The following is a 24,698-nucleotide window of genomic DNA, read 5'->3' as shown; positions in this document are numbered from 1 at the left end:
AGAGACAGAGCTACAACTTTTATGTAGATCACTTTGTTCAGTTTTACCTTAAAGATGGAGAAAATCGCAATCAAAGTTGATGGAGTGTAGTAGTTGATAAGAAGAAGACATGAAGCAAAGGGAACGCTGCGGCTTAGATAGGGTGTACTACGGCCTCGGGCTGGAAAACTTGAAGAAACAAGGTGAAAAGGAGTAGGATACGAGTCAACTTAAGACTATTGGGCTCTACACTTATTCTAAGCCCAAATTAAGAGTTTTTAGGCTAAAATAATTTAGTTTAAGTAGAATTAGGTTAGGTTATAATAGCTAATTTATGGAAAAGTTAACCACACATGCATACACACACATATACAGGGGTAGAGCTAGCTAGTTTTTAATGAGGGGGCCAAAGACAAAGAGAAATAAAGATTAAAAATTTTGAAAACTAATATTTTGAACTTAACCAATAATCAAAATATTCATAATAGACAATAATTTTATATAACATGTAAATGAAAAGGAAGAGGAAAAGAAATACTTAGAATAGTTTTTTATGAAAATAGTGCTCGATAATTTTTTTAAATTCAAATTTATCAATTATTGACTCTGTACTGAAAAAGTTAACAATGTCTTTTTCAATATAGATAACTAAATTATTTGTAAAAAATTTATCATTTAATTTGTTTCAAAATCTTATTTTCACAACTTTTATTGTTGAAATGACTAACTCTGTAGTTGCTATAGAAATCGAAAAAGGCAAACCATGACAAATTAATATATCAATCAAAAATAATTTCTTGACTTTCCTATTTTTGCTAATCTCTTGCACAATTCGTATTCTTATAATAATGATATGAATTAATGTTTTAAATATATAATATATAAAATATTTTAAATTTTGGGGATTAAATATTTTCCTTATATATTCTCATAATGATGGTATTAATTAATGTTTTAAATGTATAATACATAAAATATTTTAAAAATTTTTGAAGCTAAATATTTTCCTTATCTATAATGATACGAATTAAGGTTAATTTTTTTAAAAAAATTGTATGAATTAATGTTTTACATATATAATATATAAAATATTTTAAAAATTTTGGGGGGGCCATAACAACCCCACCCTCCTTCCTTCAACATATATACATATATAGACACATTGAGGAAAAATCTTAAGAGAGATTCAAGAAGCTAAAAGTTGAGGTTGATGATTGAAGGTCAAGGCTGCAAAAATATTTATTTATTTTCTTCCTTTGCTTTTATTATTCTTGTTACTCTTGGTGGCTAAACTTCATATGTTTTTATTTACGTTTGCAATAATGTCTAGCTAAATTTATTTTTTTAGGATTGCAATTGAACTCACATGTAGTTTAAATTTTTAATCTCTTTCTTGCTTATTTCAATAGAATTTGAATCCTCTATTCTAATTTTTTTAATGTTTTTAATTGCCTGATCACTAATTAAATTGATTTAGGAATCTAAACAAACTTGGAAAAGGGAGTTTAGCTAGACTAAAATTGGAATAGCATACCATCATATTTATTTGATTGAATGAATAAATTGATTTGCGTATAAGATAGAGATATATTTATATATGGTATGTAGCCAGATTAGAGTTTAAACTTAATGAGTCTATTTTAATATCAATTTACATAAAATATAGTGTTTTGGTTAAAGTAGATATTTTCATAAGAGACTCGGGAGAGCATTATAAATAATTGAGAACTCTATGTTAGTAATTCAATCCATTGGAATAAATTAAGGAAGAAAAGTAAGATTTAAATGAAGTGTGTGAGGGATATTGTAATTCTAGGCTTGTTTAATTTGATTTTTATTTAATTATTTTCTTGCTTTTATTTTTAATTATTGGTTGGTTAGTTTTGGTTAATTAGTTTCTAGTTTAATTAGATATCTACGTTTGATTGTTTGGATAAGATTAAATTGTTTTAATTTTAATACTTAAGGCCTAAACCCTGAACCCTAAACCTTAAATCCTAGTTTAATTAGATCTCTACGTTTGATTGTTTTGTCTTGAGGCATTAGGCTTAATGAATAGGCCCAAAGTCTAGGCCTGTTAATAAAAATAGAGCCACATGGTCAAAATGAGACTAAAATGGATCAAACTAATCAAATGAGACTAAACTTAACAAGCTAGGATTAAAACTAACTAAACTGAAGAACATTCTGGAAAATGGAATAAGTATGAGAAAATAGAATTTTTTTTTAAAAAGGGAGTAACAAAAAGCCAGTTGGGCACAGGACAAACCCATGCCCAGCTCAACAAAGTGCGTTTGCACCTTGCTAGGCACGATTGTGCCTTACTAAATGCGAGAAATCCGTGTCTGGCGAGATTGCTCAGCAAAGTGTTGGGGGGAGGCACAAGTGGCACCTCTAGCACCCAAAAGGGCAACTATAAAAAGTTTCCTTTTTCCTAAATCGAAAAGGGAGTCGATTTTGAAAAAACCTGAAAATTTCCTAGAAAGAAAAACATAGAATCAACATAAAAATCCTAGCTTTTCCTTCTTGCTAGCCAGTGAGATACCACAACCAAATCAAAAATTCAAAACCAAAAAATATACCAAAAAATACAACAAAAAGAATATATAGAAAACAGAGGGAAGTATAATAGAGGGGAGGTTTCCTTCTACTTCTCATAGGATTTAGGGATTTTAGAGTTGTGACGATTTCTTTTCGATCGAGGGAGAGAAAAAAGAGGGGGTTTAGAAAAAGTGAGGAAAGGAGTGGTTTTTGAGGCTAAGTCGGTAGTGATAATGGCAGTGTTAGGAAGAAAAAGCAAGGTGAAGGTTTAGAGAGAAAGGAAGTAGGGGTTTTGGCTAAAGAGAAGAGGGAGAAATTATGGCTAGAGAGAGAAGGGAAAGGAGCAAAATGAAGAGGGACAATGAAAAAAAAGTTTTTATACGTAGGGTTAGTAGGGTTGTCGGTTGCCAAATGGCGTCGTTTTAGGGAGTGAGAGGAGAATGGGTTTTAGTCCAATGGACATGGTTTTGAGAGGAAAAGGAGCTACAAAAAAAAAAATGATAGTGTGTCGGTGTGGACTTGCGTGGAGAAAGTTGACATGGGCTTGCAAGCCTTTATAGTCCATCTGACTTAAATCAATTTAAGATCAGACAAGGTATGGTTTATGTCCTTTTATTTTGGGTTTGCTTTGTGAATATGGATCATTGTGATTTTTGGTGAATATTACATGAAGTTGAGCTTAATATAGCTAAAAAAATAGACAAATAAAAGTAAGTGTTTTTATGAGATTACGATGAGGTAAAAAATATATAAAAAAAAGATGTTTATTTTTTGTGGTATGAATATTGAAAGAAGAGAAGCAAAAAATTATAGATTGATAAAAATTAAAATAATATTAATAAATAAATATTTAGATATAATATATATACATACATATTTAGGTAAGAAAATGTAGAAAGTAGTTAAATATTTAGTTACAAGCAAAAAATATTTAAGTACAAAAATGGGAAATATTTAGTTATAAAGAAATATATTTAAATGAAAGAAAATATAGAATAAATAAATATATTTAGTCATAAATATAGGTTAGGTAAACAAGAAAAATAGGAAAGAAATTCAGTATAAACAAAAAAGGGTTAGATTAGGAAAAAATATATGTATAAATAATAATTATAAAATAAAATTTTTGGTTGTAAAAAAATATAAATGTAGGAAACTTATGTAGTAAAAATAAATAAATACTTAAATTCAAAAAAAATAGTTAGGCATAAATAATAATAATAAAATATCTATTTATGACATATATACATATAAAGATGAAATAATAAAAGAGAAAAGTTTCAAAAAATATAATAAAAGAGTTATAGGAAAGGAATGTCCTTATTTGAAGCATTGTAATACTTATTGGTAGAATACTTGTAAAATCTCGTAAACTCTTTATAGGGGATGAGTAATCAGCGGATTATTAAGCTGCCTCACTAGTAAACGTATGTTTGTAGCGAATCATCTAGAGCTGCCCTTATAACCCAACGATGGTGTGCCTTAGTCCCTTTGTACTCATTTTCATAAAACATTTTCTCTTATTTGGTCCCAGTGGTTGCATATATAGCATTCAGTATGCCCTATGATTTCGATGTGTGTTGCCTTAGTCTAATTCATTACTATTGTTGATGTTTGATAAGATATAAACGAGTTATTGGCTGGCTTACGTGGAAGCGTTCACTCAAGCGCCTCATAGATTATCACATACTTAAGCGAATGAGCGTAGTTCGTGACACCTGGAGTGAACACTCTTCCTTTTATCTTATGGCCTAACTACTTAATATTCAATTTAAAAAGGCCATACTTAGTTTCGAAAGCCTGCCATTGTCATTAAATTATTTAATTAATTTAATAATACCTTAATTAATTTAAATTATTTTAATTTTCACTAAATTTACTAATTTACTAAGACCCTAATTTCACTAAATTAAGGGGTCTTAGCTCAAAGTAACCTAGGCATAGACTCATAGATTATTATGAATCTTTATGTACTCATAGCTTGAGTTTATGAAGGAATAACAAAAATGACAACAACAGAACAAAAATGTATAGGTCCAAAGCATAAATAATTGGCTCAAACACTTTCAATAATGATAAAAGTTGCAATACCAATCATATAACATACCACATTTCTATGCAGTATGCCTTTTCTTAAAATCTATCACCAGAATTAGAATTATCTTTAGCAAAAATCACATGACTACACTTTTTCAGGAAAGATGAAAGGAAACTCAAAAGAGATATGTAAGAAAGAACCATTACCTTTATAATTACAAATAATCAGTTCATGATCGTCAAACTTCACAAATCATCAATCTATATCAACTGTAAAAATCATACAAACTTCAAGCAATACAATTAAAAAACTAGTTGATTAAAGCAACTATAGTTAGTAGCAAGGAAACAATAAGTTAACAAATCGTGCTAATTAACAAACGAATTAACAGTAGCCAATACCTAAACAAATATGTCCATTGCTATAAATGTGAGAATGCAGCGGAGTAAGAGGGACAAAAATCACTTACCTAATCAGCAAAAGAATGCCATAATATTCATTCAATTGTTAATTATCTTTTCACTTTCACTACTTAATTAATAAGAAAACAATGTAAAATGAAAACGGAAAAAAAGGAGTACTTGGGGTGCCTCTAAAGGGTAATGCTCACGAAAATCAACTTGAAGCTAATATGTTTCATTGGCATAAAGTGTTCTAGGGGCTTTGTTGACTTCAATTATCCATCTTTTCACATCAAATAAACAACTTAAAGATTGAAAACCCAAATTAATCCCTTGATTAAAAGTTTAATTCTCCCAAAAAATAGAAAGAAATTGATTAAAAGAGTGTTAGCTTTGAAATTGGTTTTATTTTTGAAATGACAAAATTCTATGATTTAAAAAATATGGTTGTGAGTCTAAAAGAAAAATCCTTGAAATGGAAGAACTTTCCCCAAAGAGTTTTGAAAGCTATTTGTGAAGATAAAATTATTTAAATGCTTTAAAAACAAGTTCCAGTAAAGAAGAATCAACTTCTAACAATGACGTGTTGATTCCTTGAAATATAGAAATCTATATTTCTTATTTGTAACAGGAAGGAATCAACTTGTCAAGGAGTGAACTATCGATTCTCACAAACTAGAAAGTACTAGTTCAACAGAATCAAGCACTCAAGAAGCGAAAGGTTGATTATTGTGAAAGTAGACGTATAAGATAAAAGCACTGGATGACAAGAATTGAATTCTCTCAAGTTTCCCAAGATTGATTTCTCAAAGTCAAAAAGAGAAAGATAGGAAACTTGTTAAGGAAGCCAAAGAAAAGAGAGAAACTTGTTAGAGAAGAAAAATGGGGGAAATTTGAGCACGAAAACCAAAGTTTAAAATTTCAAAACAACACTCAAAAGTCATGAAGAATCGATTTATTAGGAAAGGAATGCTCGATTCTTGCGAGACAGAATGTATCAACCTTGAAGGGGGATGGAAGAATCGACTTCTTTATAGGTGAATGCTTGATTCTTGAGGAATAGAGAGCATCTGAAGACTAACAATTTTGATTCAAGTTGTCTTAATGGTTTGAATTTTAAAATCTATTTTCTCTCTAACTGCTAAATTGTGTGAAAGGCTATATAAATCTCTAGAAGCTTCATTCCAAGGATGGGAGAAAGCTAAGAAAGAAAGAGGAAAAAGAGCTTTATTCCAAGAAGAGATAAAGGTTTCATTTCTTAAGATCATATCTTTCTCATTCTACAAAATCCTCTAAAATTGAGCAATAGCTGATAGCTTAAATTCCTTGGTATTTACTTCATTCCCTTGTACTTAAAGCCTTCGATCAACCTAGCTAGAGGCATTACATCTTGTGATCCATTATTGTAAAAGTTATACCTCCTTGAAAAGGTAGATAGGTTATACTTGAATCTTGAAAAGTAAGCTTAATTATACCTCTATTGCAAAAGGTAGAAAGGTTGTGCTTTAATCTTGAAATGGTACTGATTTGTGATAAGTTATGCTTTGCCTTTGAAAAGGCAGTGATTTGTGATATGTTATGATTTATCCTTGAAAAGGCAGTGATTGTAAAAGTTATGTCTAAACCTATTTGAGAAAGCTAGTGATTTAGTGAATTCAAACTCCTTGTAATGTCAAGGGAGAGGACATAGGCATTGTCAATGTCAATGTCGAACCTCTATAAAAATTGTGGCTAAGTGTTATTCTCTTTTCCCTTCTCTTTTTATCTGCTATGATCATCTTTATTTTTTTTTCTCCTTGATTTGTGCTTACAAGTTTTATGCTTTATCTGTTATTGAGGGAAATGTGAAAGCTTTAGCTTGAAAATCCAATACACCCCCCCTGGCTGGGTATTTTATACAAGCTTTTTCATCTAACAAAAAGTAAAAGGAAAAAGAACCTTTGGAGATTATCAGTAACTTTGTGCTTGAACTTAGACATTGACTTTTAGACGACAGCTTCAATGGAGGTCGGGAGTGGTCAGACGGGAGAAGTGTGAGGAAGGGGACCTGAATGATTAGGAGGGTTGGGTCGAATTGACGGACTGCTGGGTTTATGGTCGGCGAAAGGCGCCATCAAGTCAAGCATAAGTTCGGGTGACAAGATCAAGTGGTAAGAGAGTGAAGGAGACATAGAGGTGAAGGGAAAAGGGAGAAGGGGAAATGGAGAAAGAACTGTTGCATTGGGATTTTAATTTTAATTTACCGACGAAAAATTCTGTCGATAATTAAAAATAAATCATCGATGGAATATTTCGTTGGTAATTTTGTTGATACTATTATAAGTCGTTTCAATTGTCTCACTGACCGAATTTCCATCAGCAATCATTGACCAATTAATCTATCGGCAATATAGTCAATAAATTTTGTTGGTAATAGCGTTACCAATGGAATAATTTTGTCGGTAAAAATGATGCCATCTTACTTTATTGCGTGCCATTTTATTACCAACGGAATGAGTTCCCTCAATATTTCGTCGCTGTTCTATTCAACAATTAGTGACAAATTTATTGATGAAAAATTTTTCGTCAATAAAATCCTATTTTTTGGTAGTGACCATTACTTATTGGGAAAGATATTTAAGCGATTTCATAAGATTGTTGGACTCAAAAAATCTAGTCGGTATGTTTTCTACAAGTGTTTTGGAAATTAATATTATATAAAAGTGTTTTTGAAGAAAAATATTTTTCAAAGTCTAGCAATAATGAAAATAAAAAATTTGTATTACATGAGTTGGATGTGATAGTGGAATCCATAAATCTCATGTGGAATATGATATGGTGAAAAGACTGCTTAGTAATGATTGTAATGCAAGGGACTATTTTGATTTTATTGTGGAGGTCAATTGATAGACATTATTACAATTAGTGAGTAAAAAAGGTTTCTTAATTACTATAAGAAACTAAATGATAATATTAAATTAAATGAAATTTCAAGTAAAATATTAGTCATGAGATAACATGAACTTAAGTCAATAATGATAGAATGAATGCATTCTTCTTTTGGGTTTTATATATGAATCTTGTTAGACTATGGATTGGGCCAAGTGGATCCAAGTCTATTAGTATATCTATATAAGCGAAGGTTGCAACTTAGTTGGCCATGAGAATTAATGAACAATAGTTTTTCCTAAAAAATTGTAAATCTTCTTGAAGGTGAGGCACTTAAATTACTTTTTGAAATATCTTCATTTTGACTTATATTTTTCTTGTGGTAGATCTGTGGCTCTTATATTAAATAACAATTGTTGTGATTGATTCAAAAAATTAAAATCCTGCATTCATAGAAACTTTCAGATAATATAAGAGAAAGGCTGATTATATCTTTGTTGGATGGATGGTTGTTTAGAAAAATGAGAAAGATGGTGGAGTCTCTAAGGTGGCTTTCATGATTTCCACGGATTAATATTCTACTGATTCACTTTTGGTTATGCGTATGTGTTTCAAAATCTCTGCATCAATTTATATTCCGTTGATTCACTCTTGTTTATGCGTCTGGGTTCTGAAATCTCGATTACTATAATCATGTCAATAGGTAGCACTAGAATTGTCCAATGCTAGGTTCCTTCTTGGGCTTCCATGACTGAAACGATTGAGTGAGCACTTAGAACAAGCAATAATAACACTTCCTCCTTTCCCCAACCGTTGGCCTAATCGAAACCCAGTGGCATTCATCTCATATTTGTCTCCTATCTCCCTATGCTTTCTCCTGCCCTCCCTGACCTACTTCGATTGACATATACAACAAAGGGATAAGCCACAACAATTAACAACTATAATTTTTTTTTTGAAAAAAAAGTTTAATTAGTTTGTAGGTACAAATAAGAAAGAAAAATATACATTCTTGTAATTGTTAGTGTATATACACACTTCCACACCTGCAAATGAGAGAGAGAGAGAGAGAGAGAGAAAAAGGGATCCAAATTAATTTATTTAACATCAAATCATATTTTTATTGAAAATTTTAAAACTAAAGTAACACTACTAGTTTCAGAGTACATTTTTCAATTTAACTTACACACTTTTTCACATGAAAGACAACATTTCATTGTTTATTTATTAAGTGTATCACATCTATACCACACAATAATACTATATATTTTTACAATAGAAATAACTCTATCATTGATAATATAAAGATAGATAAAATTTTAACTTCAAAATATATTATTTGCTACGGTTAGTGGATGCGGCATATTAGTGTTGATTGTAGTAAAGTCAGTGTTGCTGCTATTCTCTTCTATCTGCATTAACAAACAATTTATATGAGTTAGTTGCATGTATGATAATGATAAAATACTAATAATGTATAATTGTTACCTTATCTTGAAGATACTTATTTGCAGCATTCAGTATCCCTTCCTTTAACAAAAAATTAAAAAAAAAACTATTAAACATAAATAGAACCATTCAATTCATATTTAAAATCATGAAAAGTTAACTATATTTTTACATTTTAAAATTATAATATTAAATTATTTATTTGAATTCAAATTTTTATTATATTAGACAATTAAGAGTTTCCTAATTGAGCCAACTCTAGAAACTTAATAAAACATTTATATATGAAATAAAATTCCTACATTATTATATATGAAAGCAACTACAATAAGAATAAGTTTATTTTAATAATTAACACTATTTTGAAAATACTATCACTAAATGATTTAAACAACATCCATAAAATTGCATATAAAGGCAAAAGAAATTACAAAAGGATAAAAGAAGATAAGGAAAGTGAGATGGGAAGCAGTTTGTAGGCCCAAGGTTAGAGGAGGGTCATAAAAGAAAAATATGAGGACGAGATGGAGTGAGTCCCTTCAGCCAAAAAGAGCAATACAATATCAAAGATGTTGAAGGACGTGATGAATTTAAAGAACGCCAACAGATTATCGAGTTACATTGGGATAGAGGGTCATAGGTGGTTACTTGGAAAAGACAAAAAAAATTATTGTTTTGGTTGGATGAATGGTTGGAGAATAAACCTTTGAAAGTCCTATTTCCATGACTTTTCTTTTTGGTATGCAATAAGAGAGTGATGGTGAGCGTCTACTTTAGAAATGAGGAAACATGAGAAAGAGAGTGGGTGATTGAGTTTTGTAGATCACTGTATGAGTGGGAGAAAGGTCTAGAGACACAATTTTGAGAAAAATTAGAGGGAATCAGAGTGAGAAAAGGAGTGGAGGATTGTCTTATTTGGGAGTTAGACAATCACGGTAGTTTTTGGGTAAAAAAACTCACCCATTTGATGGGCAATCTTTTGGAGGTTACCAATGACAATTTTTTGGGGTTGATATGGAAAGCAAAAGTGCCTTCAAAGGTACAATGTTTTATGTGGTTAGCTTACTATACCCATGGTGCAAGGAGGTTGAAGAGGATTGCAATCATGTCATTTTGTGCTGTAAGTGGCGTTGTCAATTTTGTGGTAAGATAGTGAGTTGGTGGGGAATAGTGAGGTGTTTCCCTAATGTTGTCCATCTTTCATGGAGAGGAAAGGATGAGAGGAATGCTAATGTGAGGGGCAGCACTATGGTCCTTGTGGGGGTGCTAGAAATGAAATGGTGTTTGAGGGAAAGAAATGGGAAATAGGAACTTTGGTGGACTTGGTGAAATTAATATCATTTTATTGGGTGAAATCTGCTCAGGAAGATCAAAATATCATTAAGTCAACATGGTGATAAAGTCCATAAGAGGGGGTTGCTAAAGGAAAACCGAGCACACAAAACGAGTAGTGAGGGATGACCAACGGAAGATGTTAGTGCTATTTTCCAAGCCAATAAGGGAAGCTGACTTAAATTATGCGGAGATTAAAGCCATTGAGAGAGCTATGGAAAATTTTTGCCAAATGGTATGGTTGGGCCCTGAATCTTTGATTATTGAAACTGACTATGAATCTTTGATTATTGAAACTGACTATTAAAATGCTGCTACTTGGTTTGTTATTGTGTAGGTTAGACCATGGAATTGGTGGAGGGAATTCTAGAGGTTAGACAAACTAAACGACATGATTGGTGCGGTCAAGGTGGTGACTGTCCTTAGAGAGGCAAGTGAGGGTGCCCATCATTTGGCCAAACAGGCATTTCGAGGCAGGACATACTGGTGGTGTGGATTTGAAGAGGAGAAGGCCTTGTTTACATTGATTGTTGAGCAGCTAAAAGGTGCGAAGGTTGTCTTATTGTACCCCTAGGAAGCCTCTGCATTGATTCCACATGGGATTGTGATCTGTGACCTAACTAGCTGCTGTCTAATGTTGTGCAATTTCCCTCTCCTATATTTGTGTTTGATGTTGTTCTGTGCATGTTTGTTATGGGTTAACTCTATGCTTGTGGTTCGTAGCTGATGTTTGAAAATCTGCATTATGATACCTATGCTTGGAGGCTGGCAAGAGATTACCGTTGCTGCTGGCTGATTTTAAGCTTTGTTGAGCACTGAATGGTCTTTGTGCATTGTTCTCTGCTTAGGGAATTTGAATGGCCTTAGGCAGTGTATTAACTCTGTTTCCAGGTGATCTTTTTGGGACTTGTACATGGTGGTTTCCTACTTTTGTAAAGGGTTAATTAAGCCTAAAATATGTATAGGGTGATTGGGTAAACTTGTGTTCCTCTATGGAGGATTACGAATTTAAAGTAACCTCATTTGCTAATGAAATTTTTGAATGGCTTATAAATAAATAGATAAAAACTTCACAATTAGTATCATTAAAAAGTAGAAAAGATATCTAGATTTATCCTTTAATTACTTTATAGATATTAGTAATCACAAAATAAAGTATCCTAATACTCAAAAATCATCTTTGAATGACTAATTTTCAGCTACTACAAAATAACATTCTCTAATAATAACATCAATGGGGTATAGTGTAAATGAGCAAGCTACTCAGACTTGACTTAATGAATACTTGAACTTGACCCGTTGAGCCACTCAAGTAATGAGTTGAGTCAATTTCAAATTTCTTAATACTCGACTCAAGTGGCTCGCGAGTCTTACCAAGTTTTTACATTTAGTTATTAATACGATGCTTTTTACATTGTAATTTAGTTATTAATACTCTTTTTTTTTTAATAAAAACCAGGATTTGCATTTCTATATAAATAAATTTTAGAAAGAGAATGTATGCACTAAGCATATACAAATGTTTCATATTTATATTTAGATTCTCTTTTTCGTACTCTGTTTATTTGACTTTTATATAATTAAACTATTATGTTCTTTTTCAAGAATAAATAAAATTGATTGAGGAATTTATGTTGGGCAAGGTTTAAGTACAATTTTTTAGATCAAATTTCATCCTAAAACACTTAAATAAAAACTAAAATTAAAATTAAAAAAAATAGCTGGATAAAAAAATTTAGTAAATGGATAGGAATATGTGAAGAATTAATTAAAAATGGTATTCATACACAAAATTTACCCGTAGTTGTTGTTGAATGCTGAAATTTTTGTCAAATTTGTTAATAAAAGTAGTATTTTCTCCATGCTACGCAGTGGCATTTGTGATTTTAAAAAAATAAATTAATTAATCCAATTTTATATTCATGTATTATTTTTAATTATAATTTTTAAAGAAAATATCTAAAAAAGACATATGAAAACTAAAGATGGGTAGCAAAATGAATTAAGAGAAAAATTATGTTCACAAAAAAATTCATTTTCCTATTTTTCCTTTTTATTTTTTTCTTCTTTGTCATATGTCGCTTTCTCTCTCTTTTTTTTTTCTCACCTAAAGACACAAATTATTCTAAGTTATAATAAATTTTTTTGTATACAATTTAATCAAAAGTAAAGAAAAGAAAAAAAAGGCCCATCATTGCATTTTTATTTTTATTCTTTTTTCTTTCCTTTAATGTACGTTTATCACTATTATTTAAATTTAATTTTTTAATTTTTTGTTTAATTTATATTTTTATATTTGAAGTTACAATTTATATGATTTTAATCTAAACTGACTATCATATAAAAATAATAGTAATCAAAATATTTATATTCTTTTTTTTTCTGATCATCTACCTACTCATAAAATAATTAATAATTAATTAAAAAAATAAAAGTATATGTAACCTTGTAGCACGTTTCAGCATATTTCAATCTTACTTATTTTGTCTATATATGATATTAATCATACTAACCTTGTTCCTCAACATTTGAATTTCTTGAAACAAAATGTCCATCTGCATTTCAAGTGCCAAATACAAAAAATTATGAACTAAAATTGTGGTATTAATTGGAAATTAATTCAAGTAAATTATAATGAAAATGAATTATACCTTTGCTGATCGAATATGATAGATCCAAATTTCTAAATGCTTTTCAAGCACAACGAGTTCATCTAATGTCATAATTTCTGATCCCCCTCCAAACATATACCTGTGGAAAATCCATATAAGATTTTAATATACATATATATATATATATATATATATATATATATATATATATATATTTGAGTAATATACATGGCTATCAATACAATAAGATTTGTTTTGTTGTGTTGAAGAATTTAGTCATATGATGTAATTTAAGTTAATGTATTAGTGGCAATTAAGTAAATAGTGTTAACAGCTATACAATTCAATTAGTGTCAATTTTGTAAGTACTAGAAACTTAGTGGTCAATATAAACCAACATTGTAATTTACAAACACTTCATGTTTGGATTCAATAGAGAACTCAAGATCAAAACCCATTTTCTCTCTCATTCTTCGTTGGCATTCATACTTTCTATATGGTATCAGCGCGCTTATCGCTTTTTGTTGTATTTTTTCTTGAAATCTATTATTCATTTTCCGATTATCTTTAATTCTATCAATTGATTCTTGCATTTTTTCTATTTTTTCTTTGAAATTTCTAGAAATGTCAAATCTTGGTGTTAAAATCCTACGCAATGGTTTTTCTCGTTTCACTTTACTTTCTCCACCACTCTAACCATCAAGGCTCGATGGTCATTGCTCCTAAGTTAACTTCCACCAATTACATGGCTTGAACTCGTCCTTTCGTTCTAGCCTTGGTGATTAGGAACAAAGTTGGATTTGTTGATGGAACAATTATGGAGCCACAAATCATTGGTGAGATATTTGTGTCATGGAGCTGTTGTAACAACCTTTTAGTCGCTTGGCTATTGGAGTCCATTTTGCTGTAAGTGGTAGCTATTGTGTTTTATATGAACACTACTCGTTCGATATGGGAAACCTTGAAAAGGAGGTTTAGTCAATCGGATGATGCATGGGCATGTAATTTACAATTATCTCTTTGTGAATTTACACTGGGAATTAGGTCAATTGATGCGTATTTTTTCTAAGTTGAATGCGTTATGGGAGGAGCTTAGAAATTATAGGCTTTTTCCTCATTGTAAGTGTGAAAATTTTAAATCAGAATGTTTCTAGGAATTCATTAGTCAGTCCTGAAAAGATAATGTTTTCTGTTTCTTGAATGGTCTCAATGATTGTCCTACAAAAAGGATGAAACTAACAAAAACAAAGTTGAGTGTGCTTTCATTGCTAATGATGAAGATTGTGATGTCCTTACAATCATAAAAAACATGGATGCAAATTTTGGTTGGTATTTAGATTTTGCTTTTGCTACTCACATATGCTATTAAAAGGATTATTTTGATTTACTTCAGGAAAGGGTGATCAAGAATTTGACTTTTGACAATAAGTCAATAATGAAGGTTATGGGTTTAGGAGTGGTGAGAATCAAAATGTTTGATAGAGTTGTGTGCTATTTGGGTAATGTGACATATGTCCTAGAGATGTGTAAGAATTTAATATCATTGGGCATGTTAGACTCTAAAAGGTATGGACATTCTACTTGTGATGGAGTGATAAAAGTCACACAAGACAACATGGTCCTGATGAAGGGGAATTTACATAATGTTTTGTATAATCTAGAAAGTAAGGCTTCAAAGGGATGGGAATAGTGCACATGAGATAATAGCTACCATAGTGAGATTTCATTTACCAAGAAGGTGATGAAAGGGTCCCATGGTGTAGAAGAGAGTGAAAAGATGAAAAATCTTACTAACAGTGAATTAGAAGAGTCATTGAGATCCCTTTTCAAAGTTAATTAGTGTTATTTACTTGATGGCTACACAAGTGCATTGGCTCTTTTGTGGAATCGAGTATTGGACCATACTTGATTCGGTTTGTGTAGTTGTGTTAATTTTAAAGGTCAATGGCTTGAAAAGTCTTGTGCTTGGAAAGTTATTCAAGGTATTAGAAAGTCTTATGCTTGGAGAGTTGTTCAACGTGTTGGAAAGTAGGTGGAGTTAGGAAATTGTAGTTGGATGCAACTAATGGGTTTAAGGAGTTTGAGCTCATGTCAAAGATGGAGATTTGTTGAAGTTTTAGGTTAGCTAGAATTCTAAATCTTATTAACTAGGATTCTTGTTTATTTACAACATTGAATAGTTGTATGGTTTTAAACTTTTTGTTCCACATCAAGTTTGAATCCCATTTTTTTTTAGACTTTTATATTATAAAAGTGGATCTTTAGGTTTTAGAATTATGAGTATGCTTTTGGAGCTATAGAGAAGAAACACCTTATAACTCTATCTTTTGCTCTAAGTGACGTTAGAGTGATTTAGGTGAGTGTTCTTGAGAGGTTATTGAGAAAGGGTGTGCAAGGGATTTTAGGTTTATTGTACTTTAATTTCTCAATAGTAAAAGAATGGTTTCACTTCGTAGATGTAAGTAAGAGGTCGAACCATGCAAATTCTTATGTTTTTCTGTTTGCTTGATTTTTCTAGGTTTTATATTTGTTGTTTCTTGGACAATTTCAAAACAGTACCTTTATGAGAAAGATAAAACTTTTAGTATAACAATATGTAAGGATGAATATATTAACTTTTTCTAGCAAACTCTGATAAACAAATAAATAAGATAAAGAACCTACAAGAAAATATATGTGATAATGTCAAAAGTAAATGAATTTCTATTACCTGAGACCTTTCTGAAGTATTTCAATCTCTTGCTTCAGCATGTCAATCTCCTTTTTTGCTTCCTGGATATATTTAATAAAATTTTCATAAATAAAAAAATAAAAAATGGAAACTTTTTTTATTTGTGCATAAGACACATGAATATTATGTTAGATTTTTTCGAATAATAAAATGTGGACTTACATTATTTAATTTATTTTACTTTTTATATAAAAACAGGCTAAGCTTATTTGGTCTTGATAAAGTGACAACATTGTAGTCCATAATATGAGCTAATAGTTTGCTTTTCCAAAAAAAAAAATGATCTAATAAAGTGGTTACTGTCCAATATTAAATGTGGTTTAAGAATGTAGGCTTATGTAGGAAACCCTAAATCCTATGATAGGAGGGACTAGGGACTAACTACATAAAAGTATGGCTAGGTCTCCTCTCTTTCTACACAACAACATTAAGGTCTCATTCATTAGAGAGTTATTAGAAAAGGAGGAAGAAGATCTAGTACACTGAATCTCAACAGTTAAACTAGTCAATATTGCTTTTGTTATCAAATCACATATAAGAAATCATGTACGCTTTTGTGTTCGAAATTCTTGCTATAGTAGATCTTAGATTAGTATAAATTAATTATACATAAGGTTTATCAAATTATATTATAGCCACCATGATTAGGATTTAGAAACCTAAAGAATTATATTTTTTATTTGATTAAAATGACTGCATGTTAAGGTCTTGTGTTGTTTTGAATTTGTATGATTACACTATTAAAATTCATAATTTCCTTATAAATAGTGTAATTAAATTCCGAGCATGCTTAATTGATGATATATTATCGATCATATGGTTGTTAGGTTGGATTATATTCATGTAATTGAATGAAATGTGTTTGAGAAATTGGGTTTTTCAAGGGTTGCAAGTTTTAACAATTTTAAGCCAAGAATAACTTGATTCTATGTAATTTTGTTAAATTACATTGATTATTTATTCTTAATGAGTTAAAATTGTTATTAAGGTAAAACTTGATTAAACCTATAGATTTCGTCAAATTAGGCACTACCATTTTTAGATATTATACTTGCGGGAATGGATCTTCCAGTTTGGTTTGAATTTGCTGAAAATAGACCCCAATTGGTGCATTTTAATTTGAATTAACATATATCTTTTGTTTCTCTTAATACAAAGGCTAAATTTAAAATCCAATTCATGAATCGGTTAAAACCTTGGTATTTTATTTGTTTTCGTTTGAATTTATCTTTTTATAAATAAGTTGGTTTATTTTATAGAGATAAAACATAAGTTTTGATTGCATAAATATAAGATTTAAAGGATCAAATAATTAGAAAACCAAAATTGGTCAAGAATGGGTATGAAAGCCAAAATCATTAGGCCGTTAATCTTGATTTATGTTGCTTTAAAAGATTTTGATGAATGGGATTTATAAGAAAGGTGTTTAATTGAGCTTGAATGGAAAAGTTCAAATCGAGTGTGACCTTTTGTTTTTGGAAATTCTATCCACTCTCTTATCATTACTTGTTTGGGTAATTTTTCTGATTTTTAGTGCATGTTTGGTATTTATCTATTTATTTATTATGTGCACTTCATTGATTATTCCATATATTTTGGTGAGATATTTCTAGAATGCATGAGACAAAACTAACATGCATATTTCGAGTTTAATGGTGGCATGTATTCTCCCTAGATATTTATACATCTTATATACTTTCAAAATAAAGTTATAGAGTACAAATTGATAATTAAAACCTTATAAAGTGATATTTTCCAATTTTTCAATGTAACAAGTTTATTTAATGACATGGCTAGAGATATAATGATTGAATATCTCATAAGGTTATGTCACATATGTAGGTAAAATTTTTTGAGTATAATGCCCCATGCTTATTAAGTTAATGAAAAAATAAAGAAAATCATACTGTGAAGTTTGTATGAGTACATATTATAAAGCAATATCCTATTATGGAAGAAGTTTCCATATACGCTAGTTGAATTGTAGTCACCAAAGTGACCAACTGGCTAGTGTTGTGGAATTATCATTCTCATATGTTTTAGGGATGTCTTTAGTTTTGGTGTACATTCATTCACCCAAAGGTAATATTTTTATATTAAAATTAAAGGGTAGCACATTAAAACATGTTTATGGAGATGGCTAGCTCTAGTAGTTTATTCACCCAAACATGGTAAGTTACAGAGTTGTGTTATATTCTCACAATTGCTTTTATGTTAAAAGGTTCTTAATTACATGTCATGCATTCAACCCAAAGGTGGACCTACATTCATAGAAGTAGTGTCACGTGACGCCACTCACTTACAAGAAAATATTTACTTGTTATACAAGTTATCTAAAATTTTATATAGTTAATATACTAATTAACCTTCTAATTTGTTTGCAATTTTATAAGGAATGGGATCAAAGACTCCAAGTAAAAGTAGATTTATCAAAAGTAACTTATATATTATTATTTAAATACTACATGGAAATACAAAAATTTTCCTTCTATAATTTAAGATGTTATTAAAAACGTCAAAACTTAAACTGCTCTTCCACACAAAAAATTCAAGTCTTACTCTTGAGACCCACAGTAATGCTTCATTTTTCTTGGTCCCTGGTTGTGTTTTGTACTCTCCCAAAACAATTAATCTAGGTTTCAATTGTAAGTAATTTTCAATCCAAATTAAGTTTTTAAATACTTCATGTCTAAATTTTTTTTGATTAATTTGATAGCCCAGTGACATGCATTGAAACAGATGTATTTGATAGTGTTTCAATTGATGTTATCTTGCACCGTTTTCAAAATATGAAAAATTGTCGTGGATAATTATAGTTATCTTAGATGTTTTTACTTTAAAGTATTAAATAAATGTACTAAATTTACATTCTTTTAATTTAATGTTAAAACTTCTAGTTTATAGATTTTAACTTATTTATATTTTTTAATTATTATTATTATTTTAGTTATGACACCATTCAGAAAATTTCTAGATCCGTCCTAGATTCAAGCCAAAGGTGTTTACATGATGATAACCTATATATTTTGGATATATTAATTTATGATTTGGAGTATTTTGATTATCCTAGTTTTTCAAATTAAGTTACATTGTTTAAATTTTCAATTACCTTTTTCGTCTATAATAATATAACCATCATTGAGATTTTGACTAGGTAAAACTTTAAGAATTAAAAATGTAGATCCATCTATAAAAGTCATAGGTCTAGCTATGAATGTAGATATACCTACAAAACACTTTCTTGAAAGTTTTGAGAATGATAGGAAAGCCTTTGATACATGAAAGAGATCCAATAATTTTACTTGCTTTTTTTGTTTTGTTTTGTTAAGCCATTTCTTCATTAAATAAATGAAAAAGACCCTCCATTAGTAAGCTCCCATTTAATTGCTCAAAACACTAATGGCTGGTCAAGTTACAATAGTTACTTGTTGTTAAGAGGGCAATTCTTCTACACATGTTAAGTGGATTTCCTAATACCATTAAAATAAAGGAGTTCTTAATTGTAGTAACGTAAAGGTATAGGGTGTCATCAAATGTTGAAATTGACATTTTTTCAAAAAGATTTTATTCCATAAATTAAGATGAAATAGGAAAAGTTAGGAAGTGCATCATTAAGATGGTTTATTAAATCTATTACGCCTAAAAAGTTCAGGATAAAAGGAAAGAATCTGGTCAATCAATTAGCCAGTGTAAAAGATCTTAAAGTTGTCATCAAGAAGGAACATAAGTGTTTGTTTTATAAGAAAAAGGGACATAAGAAACAAAATTGTCTCAAATACAAAGCTTGACTAGTGAATTACGAACATGAAGAGATTCATAAGTAAGATGAAGTCAAATAAGGATGAGTTTAGAGTCATGATCGGCAACAAAGTAGAGGTGAAAGTCGAGTTAGTAGGAATAGTTTTCCTTAAAATTAGTTTCAATTTTTTTATTAGACATTGCTAGTTAAGTTTTGAAATGAAGGATTCAATTATTAGGATAAGTAATGATTCAAAAAATATTGACTTGTATTCTTTGACTCGTAATTATATAGACTACGTGTAGCTTACTAATTAATACTTATGTCACGTCATATTAAGTTGAAAGAGTTGCCAAAAGACCCTACATAAGAGAAACATCTTCTATATTGTGGCATGAAAAACTAATTACATTTCTAAGGAAATTGTAGAATAGTTGATAAAGTATAACATCATGCCTAGTTTTATTTTGATGACGTGGGGGCAAATGCTAACTGTTGTAGGGGTAAGATGACTGAGATAAAAGAAAGAGATCAAATAGAACATTTGATTTATTTGAACTCATTTACATTGACATAAATGGACCATATACCCCTACTATCTACAATAGTAGATAATTTGTAATATTTATTAATGATTTTCCTCGTTGTGGTTACATGTTATTTATTAAAAAAAAATTTGAAGCTCTTAATAAATTTAAGATCTTTAAGACTAAAGTTGGGAAATAGTTAAGAAAAACCATTAAAATTGTCAACTCTTCTAAGGGTGGTGAATATTATGGTGGACACTACACAACAGGGTAGCAAAAGGGTTCATTTGCAAAATTTTTAAAAAATTGTGAATAGTGCCCCAATATACTACTTGGTAATCTTGAACAAAATGATATGGTTGAAAGTCGGAATCATACTTTGAAGGATACGATGAGTAAGGTTAATTTACCAAAATTTTGAAGCAATCAAAATAGATGTGTATATCTAAAATAGAATTCCTACCAAATCTATACCTAAATTCTCTTTCTAGCTTTGGACTTGATGGAAACCTACTTTTAGTCATTTATATGTTTAGGGATGTTCTTCAGAAGTTTGCCTTTATGATCCATAAAAACTAAGATACAATATTGTTTCAGTTATTGCTATTTTATCAAGAACTCAGATCATTATAAAGTCTATAAATTTTATTGCTCACGTAGACATAATAAAATTGTTAAAGTAAAGATAACTAAGTTTCTAGAGTTACATATGGCTGATAGTAGTCACTCTCATGATAGAGATAGAAGAGAGCATATTAGGACTTAAGTACTCTTATACCTATACAAAAGGATACTGTGCCACATACACTAGTTAGGGAACATAAAAAAGATTAACTAGCTTTTGATGATGTCACTTAACATTAGAATGTTGTAGGACAGATGCCACAAATAAGAACAAATGCCATAAAGAAGATTCATAAGGATATGGAAGTCTGCTCTTTTTTTAGACATTTATAAATTCAATTTGGCAGACAATGATTATGATATTGACCATGTAGTTGATCTAGTAACTTTCTAGTTCTAAATTAGATCTATGGTGAGATGCAATGAGGGATAAGGTGCAATCTATTTCACACAATGGTGTGTGGGAGATTGTTTGAGCTAAATAAAGGTTGCAATCCCATTGGTTGTAAATGGGCTTACAAGACCAAGAAAGATTCCAAAGAGAAGATTGAAAGGTTTAAAGTCAAATTGGTTACTAAAGATTTTACTCAAAAAGAAGGTATTGATTAATTAAGGATGTTGTTTAGAGTGGTTATGACACTAGTAACTTCTATGATTTAGAACTAATCCAAATGGATGTAAGGTTGTCTTTCTGAATGGAAATCTTGTTGAATAAGTTTATACGTTGCAACTTGAAGGATTTAAGAAGAATGGTGAAGATTTTCTTGTGTGTAGACTCAAAAGTATATTCATGGGTTTAAACAAGCTTATCGTTAGCAGTATCTTAAATTTGATTAAGTAATCATCTCTTTTGGTTTAATTGAGAACAAGGTAAACTAACACATATATCTCAAGTTTATCTTTTTTCGTTTGTGAAAATTGTAATCTTGGAAGTTTGTTAGTGAAATTGTAGAGTCTATCCCTGATAAAAATTGTGTATCCTTTGTGTTTGGTTATTTGCTTCCACTTGTGTCAAAACAATTTCTGTATTTTCTGCATCATCACGAGCAAGTTAATCTCATGGAAAGCATTTTTTGAACGAAGAAAAATATGACTTTGATTATTCAACATTTATTCTCCTCATCAGCATTTATACAATCTAAAGAATTTCTTAAGTGGTTAGAACTTGGGATATTTTCTGGCATCTTGAGTAATAATAGTGATAATATTTCTATAGATAAGTTGAATAAGAAGAATCTGATTCAACAGCCACTTTGCCAATACCAATATAGATAGTGATAATATTCGTTTTGTACTTTATGTAATATGTACAGAAGAATTCGTATGAGACAAGAATATGAGACGTGAAGATTTCACTTACAATAGGTTCCGCTATGGCTTCATCAGGCGGAGTTCCTCCGTTGTAGTTGGTATACCTCTCAATAAGCCCTTGCATGGTCCTTGCAAAAGACAAATCAAGAAAGATTAATAAACTTTCACATGCAGCAAAGAAATTGTGCTTAAACTATTGAAGAATTAGGAGTTGGTCTCTAAGGATTGTTATCCCTCTTTATCTCCTTGACAAGACTAAGGCTTGTTTGTTTGTCATGCTACATTAAGTCTGTCTATAGGTGTGTATTTATACAATGAACGTAATTTATGTAAAAAGGGAGAGAACAAACCCTTTGGTGGCTAGCTCATAGAGCTTTCCATGGGCAGAGAAAATGACAACTCCAATTTCAGCATCGCATAGCACAGAGAGCTCCCTAGCCTTCTTAAGCAGGCCAGCTCGCCGCTTGCAGAAGGTAACCTGCCTGTGCACCGGGTTCTCAATGCGCTTCATCTGAACTCTACCACGGGCCATCTGATTAACCTTTGATTAAATCTGTTTTGTCTTTGTTTTCTTTTGTAAGAGTGTGTGTTGTGCTAGCTCTCCTGTGCACACAACCTCCCACTAGTTTGGACTAGCTTCGAGGTTGTTGCAAAACTACTCCCCTCCCCAAGAACTTGTCTAACAGTGGCTTCTCTTGCGTTAGAGTTTCAGCCCTTATATTGTTCCCTTGGATTCTCCTCAATCGCTTTGACAGAATAATTACTCGACAGCCTTCCTTTATACACTTTCACTAATAATCTTTCTTTAATAATTTAATCTCTCTCACACCAACTAGCTTTTTGATTAATCTTTCTCCCTTTTCAGTTTCCATCCTGTAGCGAATCACCTTCTACAGCTGCATGGTGACAAAAAGAGACACAGTGATTTTTCGTTTAACTTTTCTATATATCTAGTGTCACGCCCAGTTCTTCATAGAAAATAGATTGAAGTACTTCAATCCGATATCGGATAAGGAGAGAGATCTTAAGACATTTAAACGTGGGTTCTGTACATTTTATGAGGTTAGTTTCTCGGAAAGAAGATAATGACTCTATGACAAGATTATAGATATATATCAAAAGGTATATTAATAGAAGTCGTCCACTTGAAAGGGAGTGGTTTCGTAGGAGGAAAGTAGACAGTTTAGTCAGCAGAAAATAACTTTTTCATGTGCAACCCAACTCCATCGCCAGCCAATGAGCCACCCCATATTAGATTCCATGGCTTTTTTCCCATCACTTTTTCCATGTATCTTGGCCTTCACGCGTTGCCCTCTGTTTTAGTGACAAATTCTTAAGTCATTATAAGGTCTTTAAAGCATTGGCTGCTTTTCTGAGCAAAGTATAAGTATTTATAAACCAAAACCCCTTAAAGGCAGGTTAGCAATCCTCCCACCATCGTAATTAAAAAAATTTAATTAGACAAAGAATCTTGTCAAATCACATACATTCAAAAAAAACCCTAAAAGAGATTTTTACCTTTGATATCTCAAGATCATAGGTTTGCTTCAGATTTGCTTAATCATTCGACACATGGATATTCTCTCTAAAGCTGCCACGTGGACGTGTTCCTTTTTTAGAGTGATATAAAGTTTAGATTCCAATTCCGTAATAACTTTTTTTGGAGTGATTAAATTAGCTTGTCCAAAGATTGCTTTTAGAGAGTTGTCATTTGTAGTGGGCTTAGCATGCGGGGAGTGGACAACTTTCATAATATAAATCCAAGGGTTGTCTTTTTATCCATAGCTTCTCATTAGTCATAATTAATAAGTGGCATGGATAACGTAATCTAGAATTTTGAGAAATGTTAAAACTATACAATAATTCAATTCTCAGAAGATTATTCATATAAATAAATTCTCGATATATTTATTAACTCTATATTATTTTTGAGTAATAGGATAGTACTCTAACTATTGAATTCAAAAAATAGCATTACACTACAATTATGTTATAAGTAAATAAAAATAAGCATAGAAAGAAAGGGTTGTTAAAAAAATGAGTAAGCTACGATGGAGAGAGGGAAGGGGGAAAAGGCCTAATAACAAGACAATTGAATCGAAGATTATTAGATAGACATCATACTGTATTCGTGGATAACCTTAGTAAGAGAGTGACTTGGTCTACACTGAAGGAGTTCTTTGAGAGGTTCATCGAGGTGGTGAAAGTTTTTATCTCATGGAGAAACATCGGGATTAAGAAGAGAGGTACAAACTTTGCCTTCTTTAGATATGGAGAGGTAAGAAAGATGGAAAAAAGCCACAAAGTAGGGCTAATTGATAAGAGGAGGATAATAGTCACCAAAGCTAAAACAGTGAGAACAAAAAGGAAAAAACAAGTGAAAGTGTAAAGCTAAGACAATAGGTGGAAAAAGTAGAGCAAAGACAACCGGTGCAGATAGGAAACATGGAGAAGGGGCTAGACAATAGAATGTACAGTGAGGTGCTCAAAGGGGTAGGCAATAGTGATAAAGAAAATGAAGGTAGCAAATGGAATATAAGGAGGTC

At 30.8% G+C, this 24,698-nt stretch overlaps 1 protein-coding gene and 1 long non-coding RNA gene across 2 annotated transcripts; one reads left to right on the top strand and one right to left on the bottom strand.

Annotated features, from left to right (window-relative positions):
- On the bottom strand, nucleotides 9,023–22,845 carry LOC18593078 (agamous-like MADS-box protein AGL12). The gene is made up of 7 exons (XM_018125434.1): nucleotides 22,503–22,845; nucleotides 22,202–22,280; nucleotides 15,931–15,992; nucleotides 13,260–13,359; nucleotides 13,122–13,163; nucleotides 9,316–9,357; nucleotides 9,023–9,239 (listed from the first exon to the last, which is right to left on the bottom strand). Exons 1-7 carry the CDS (start codon nucleotides 22,682–22,684, stop codon nucleotides 9,153–9,155), a joined length of 594 nt encoding a protein of 197 aa, XP_017980923.1. The 5' UTR covers nucleotides 22,685–22,845; the 3' UTR covers nucleotides 9,023–9,152.
- Nucleotides 10,166–11,643, top strand: LOC18593079. Its single transcript, XR_001928917.1, has 2 exons — nucleotides 10,166–10,843; nucleotides 10,946–11,643. It is a non-coding gene; the product is annotated as an uncharacterized LOC18593079 (long non-coding RNA).

The sequence above is a fragment of the Theobroma cacao genome, chromosome 8 (genome assembly GCF_000208745.1).
Source record: "Theobroma cacao cultivar B97-61/B2 chromosome 8, Criollo_cocoa_genome_V2, whole genome shotgun sequence".
NCBI classification, from domain to species: Eukaryota; Viridiplantae; Streptophyta; class Magnoliopsida; order Malvales; family Malvaceae; genus Theobroma; species Theobroma cacao.
Note: the sequence above shows the minus strand (reverse complement) of the source record. Positions and strands in the feature narration are given on the sequence as shown.

Excerpts from the sequence above, each read along its gene's own strand:
- LOC18593078 (XM_018125434.1), bottom strand. The coding sequence starts at position 22,684 with ATGGCCCGTGGTAGAGTTCAGATGAAGCGCATTGAGAACCCGGTGCAC. Across the intron at positions 13,360-15,930 it reads ATACTTCAGAAAGGTCTCAG|GTATATGTTTGGAGGGGGAT; the intron begins GTAATAGAAATT and ends GATTTTCCACAG. Across the intron at positions 9,240-9,315 it reads ATAAGTATCTTCAAGATAAG|ATAGAAGAGAATAGCAGCAA; the intron begins GTAACAATTATA and ends TTGTTAATGCAG.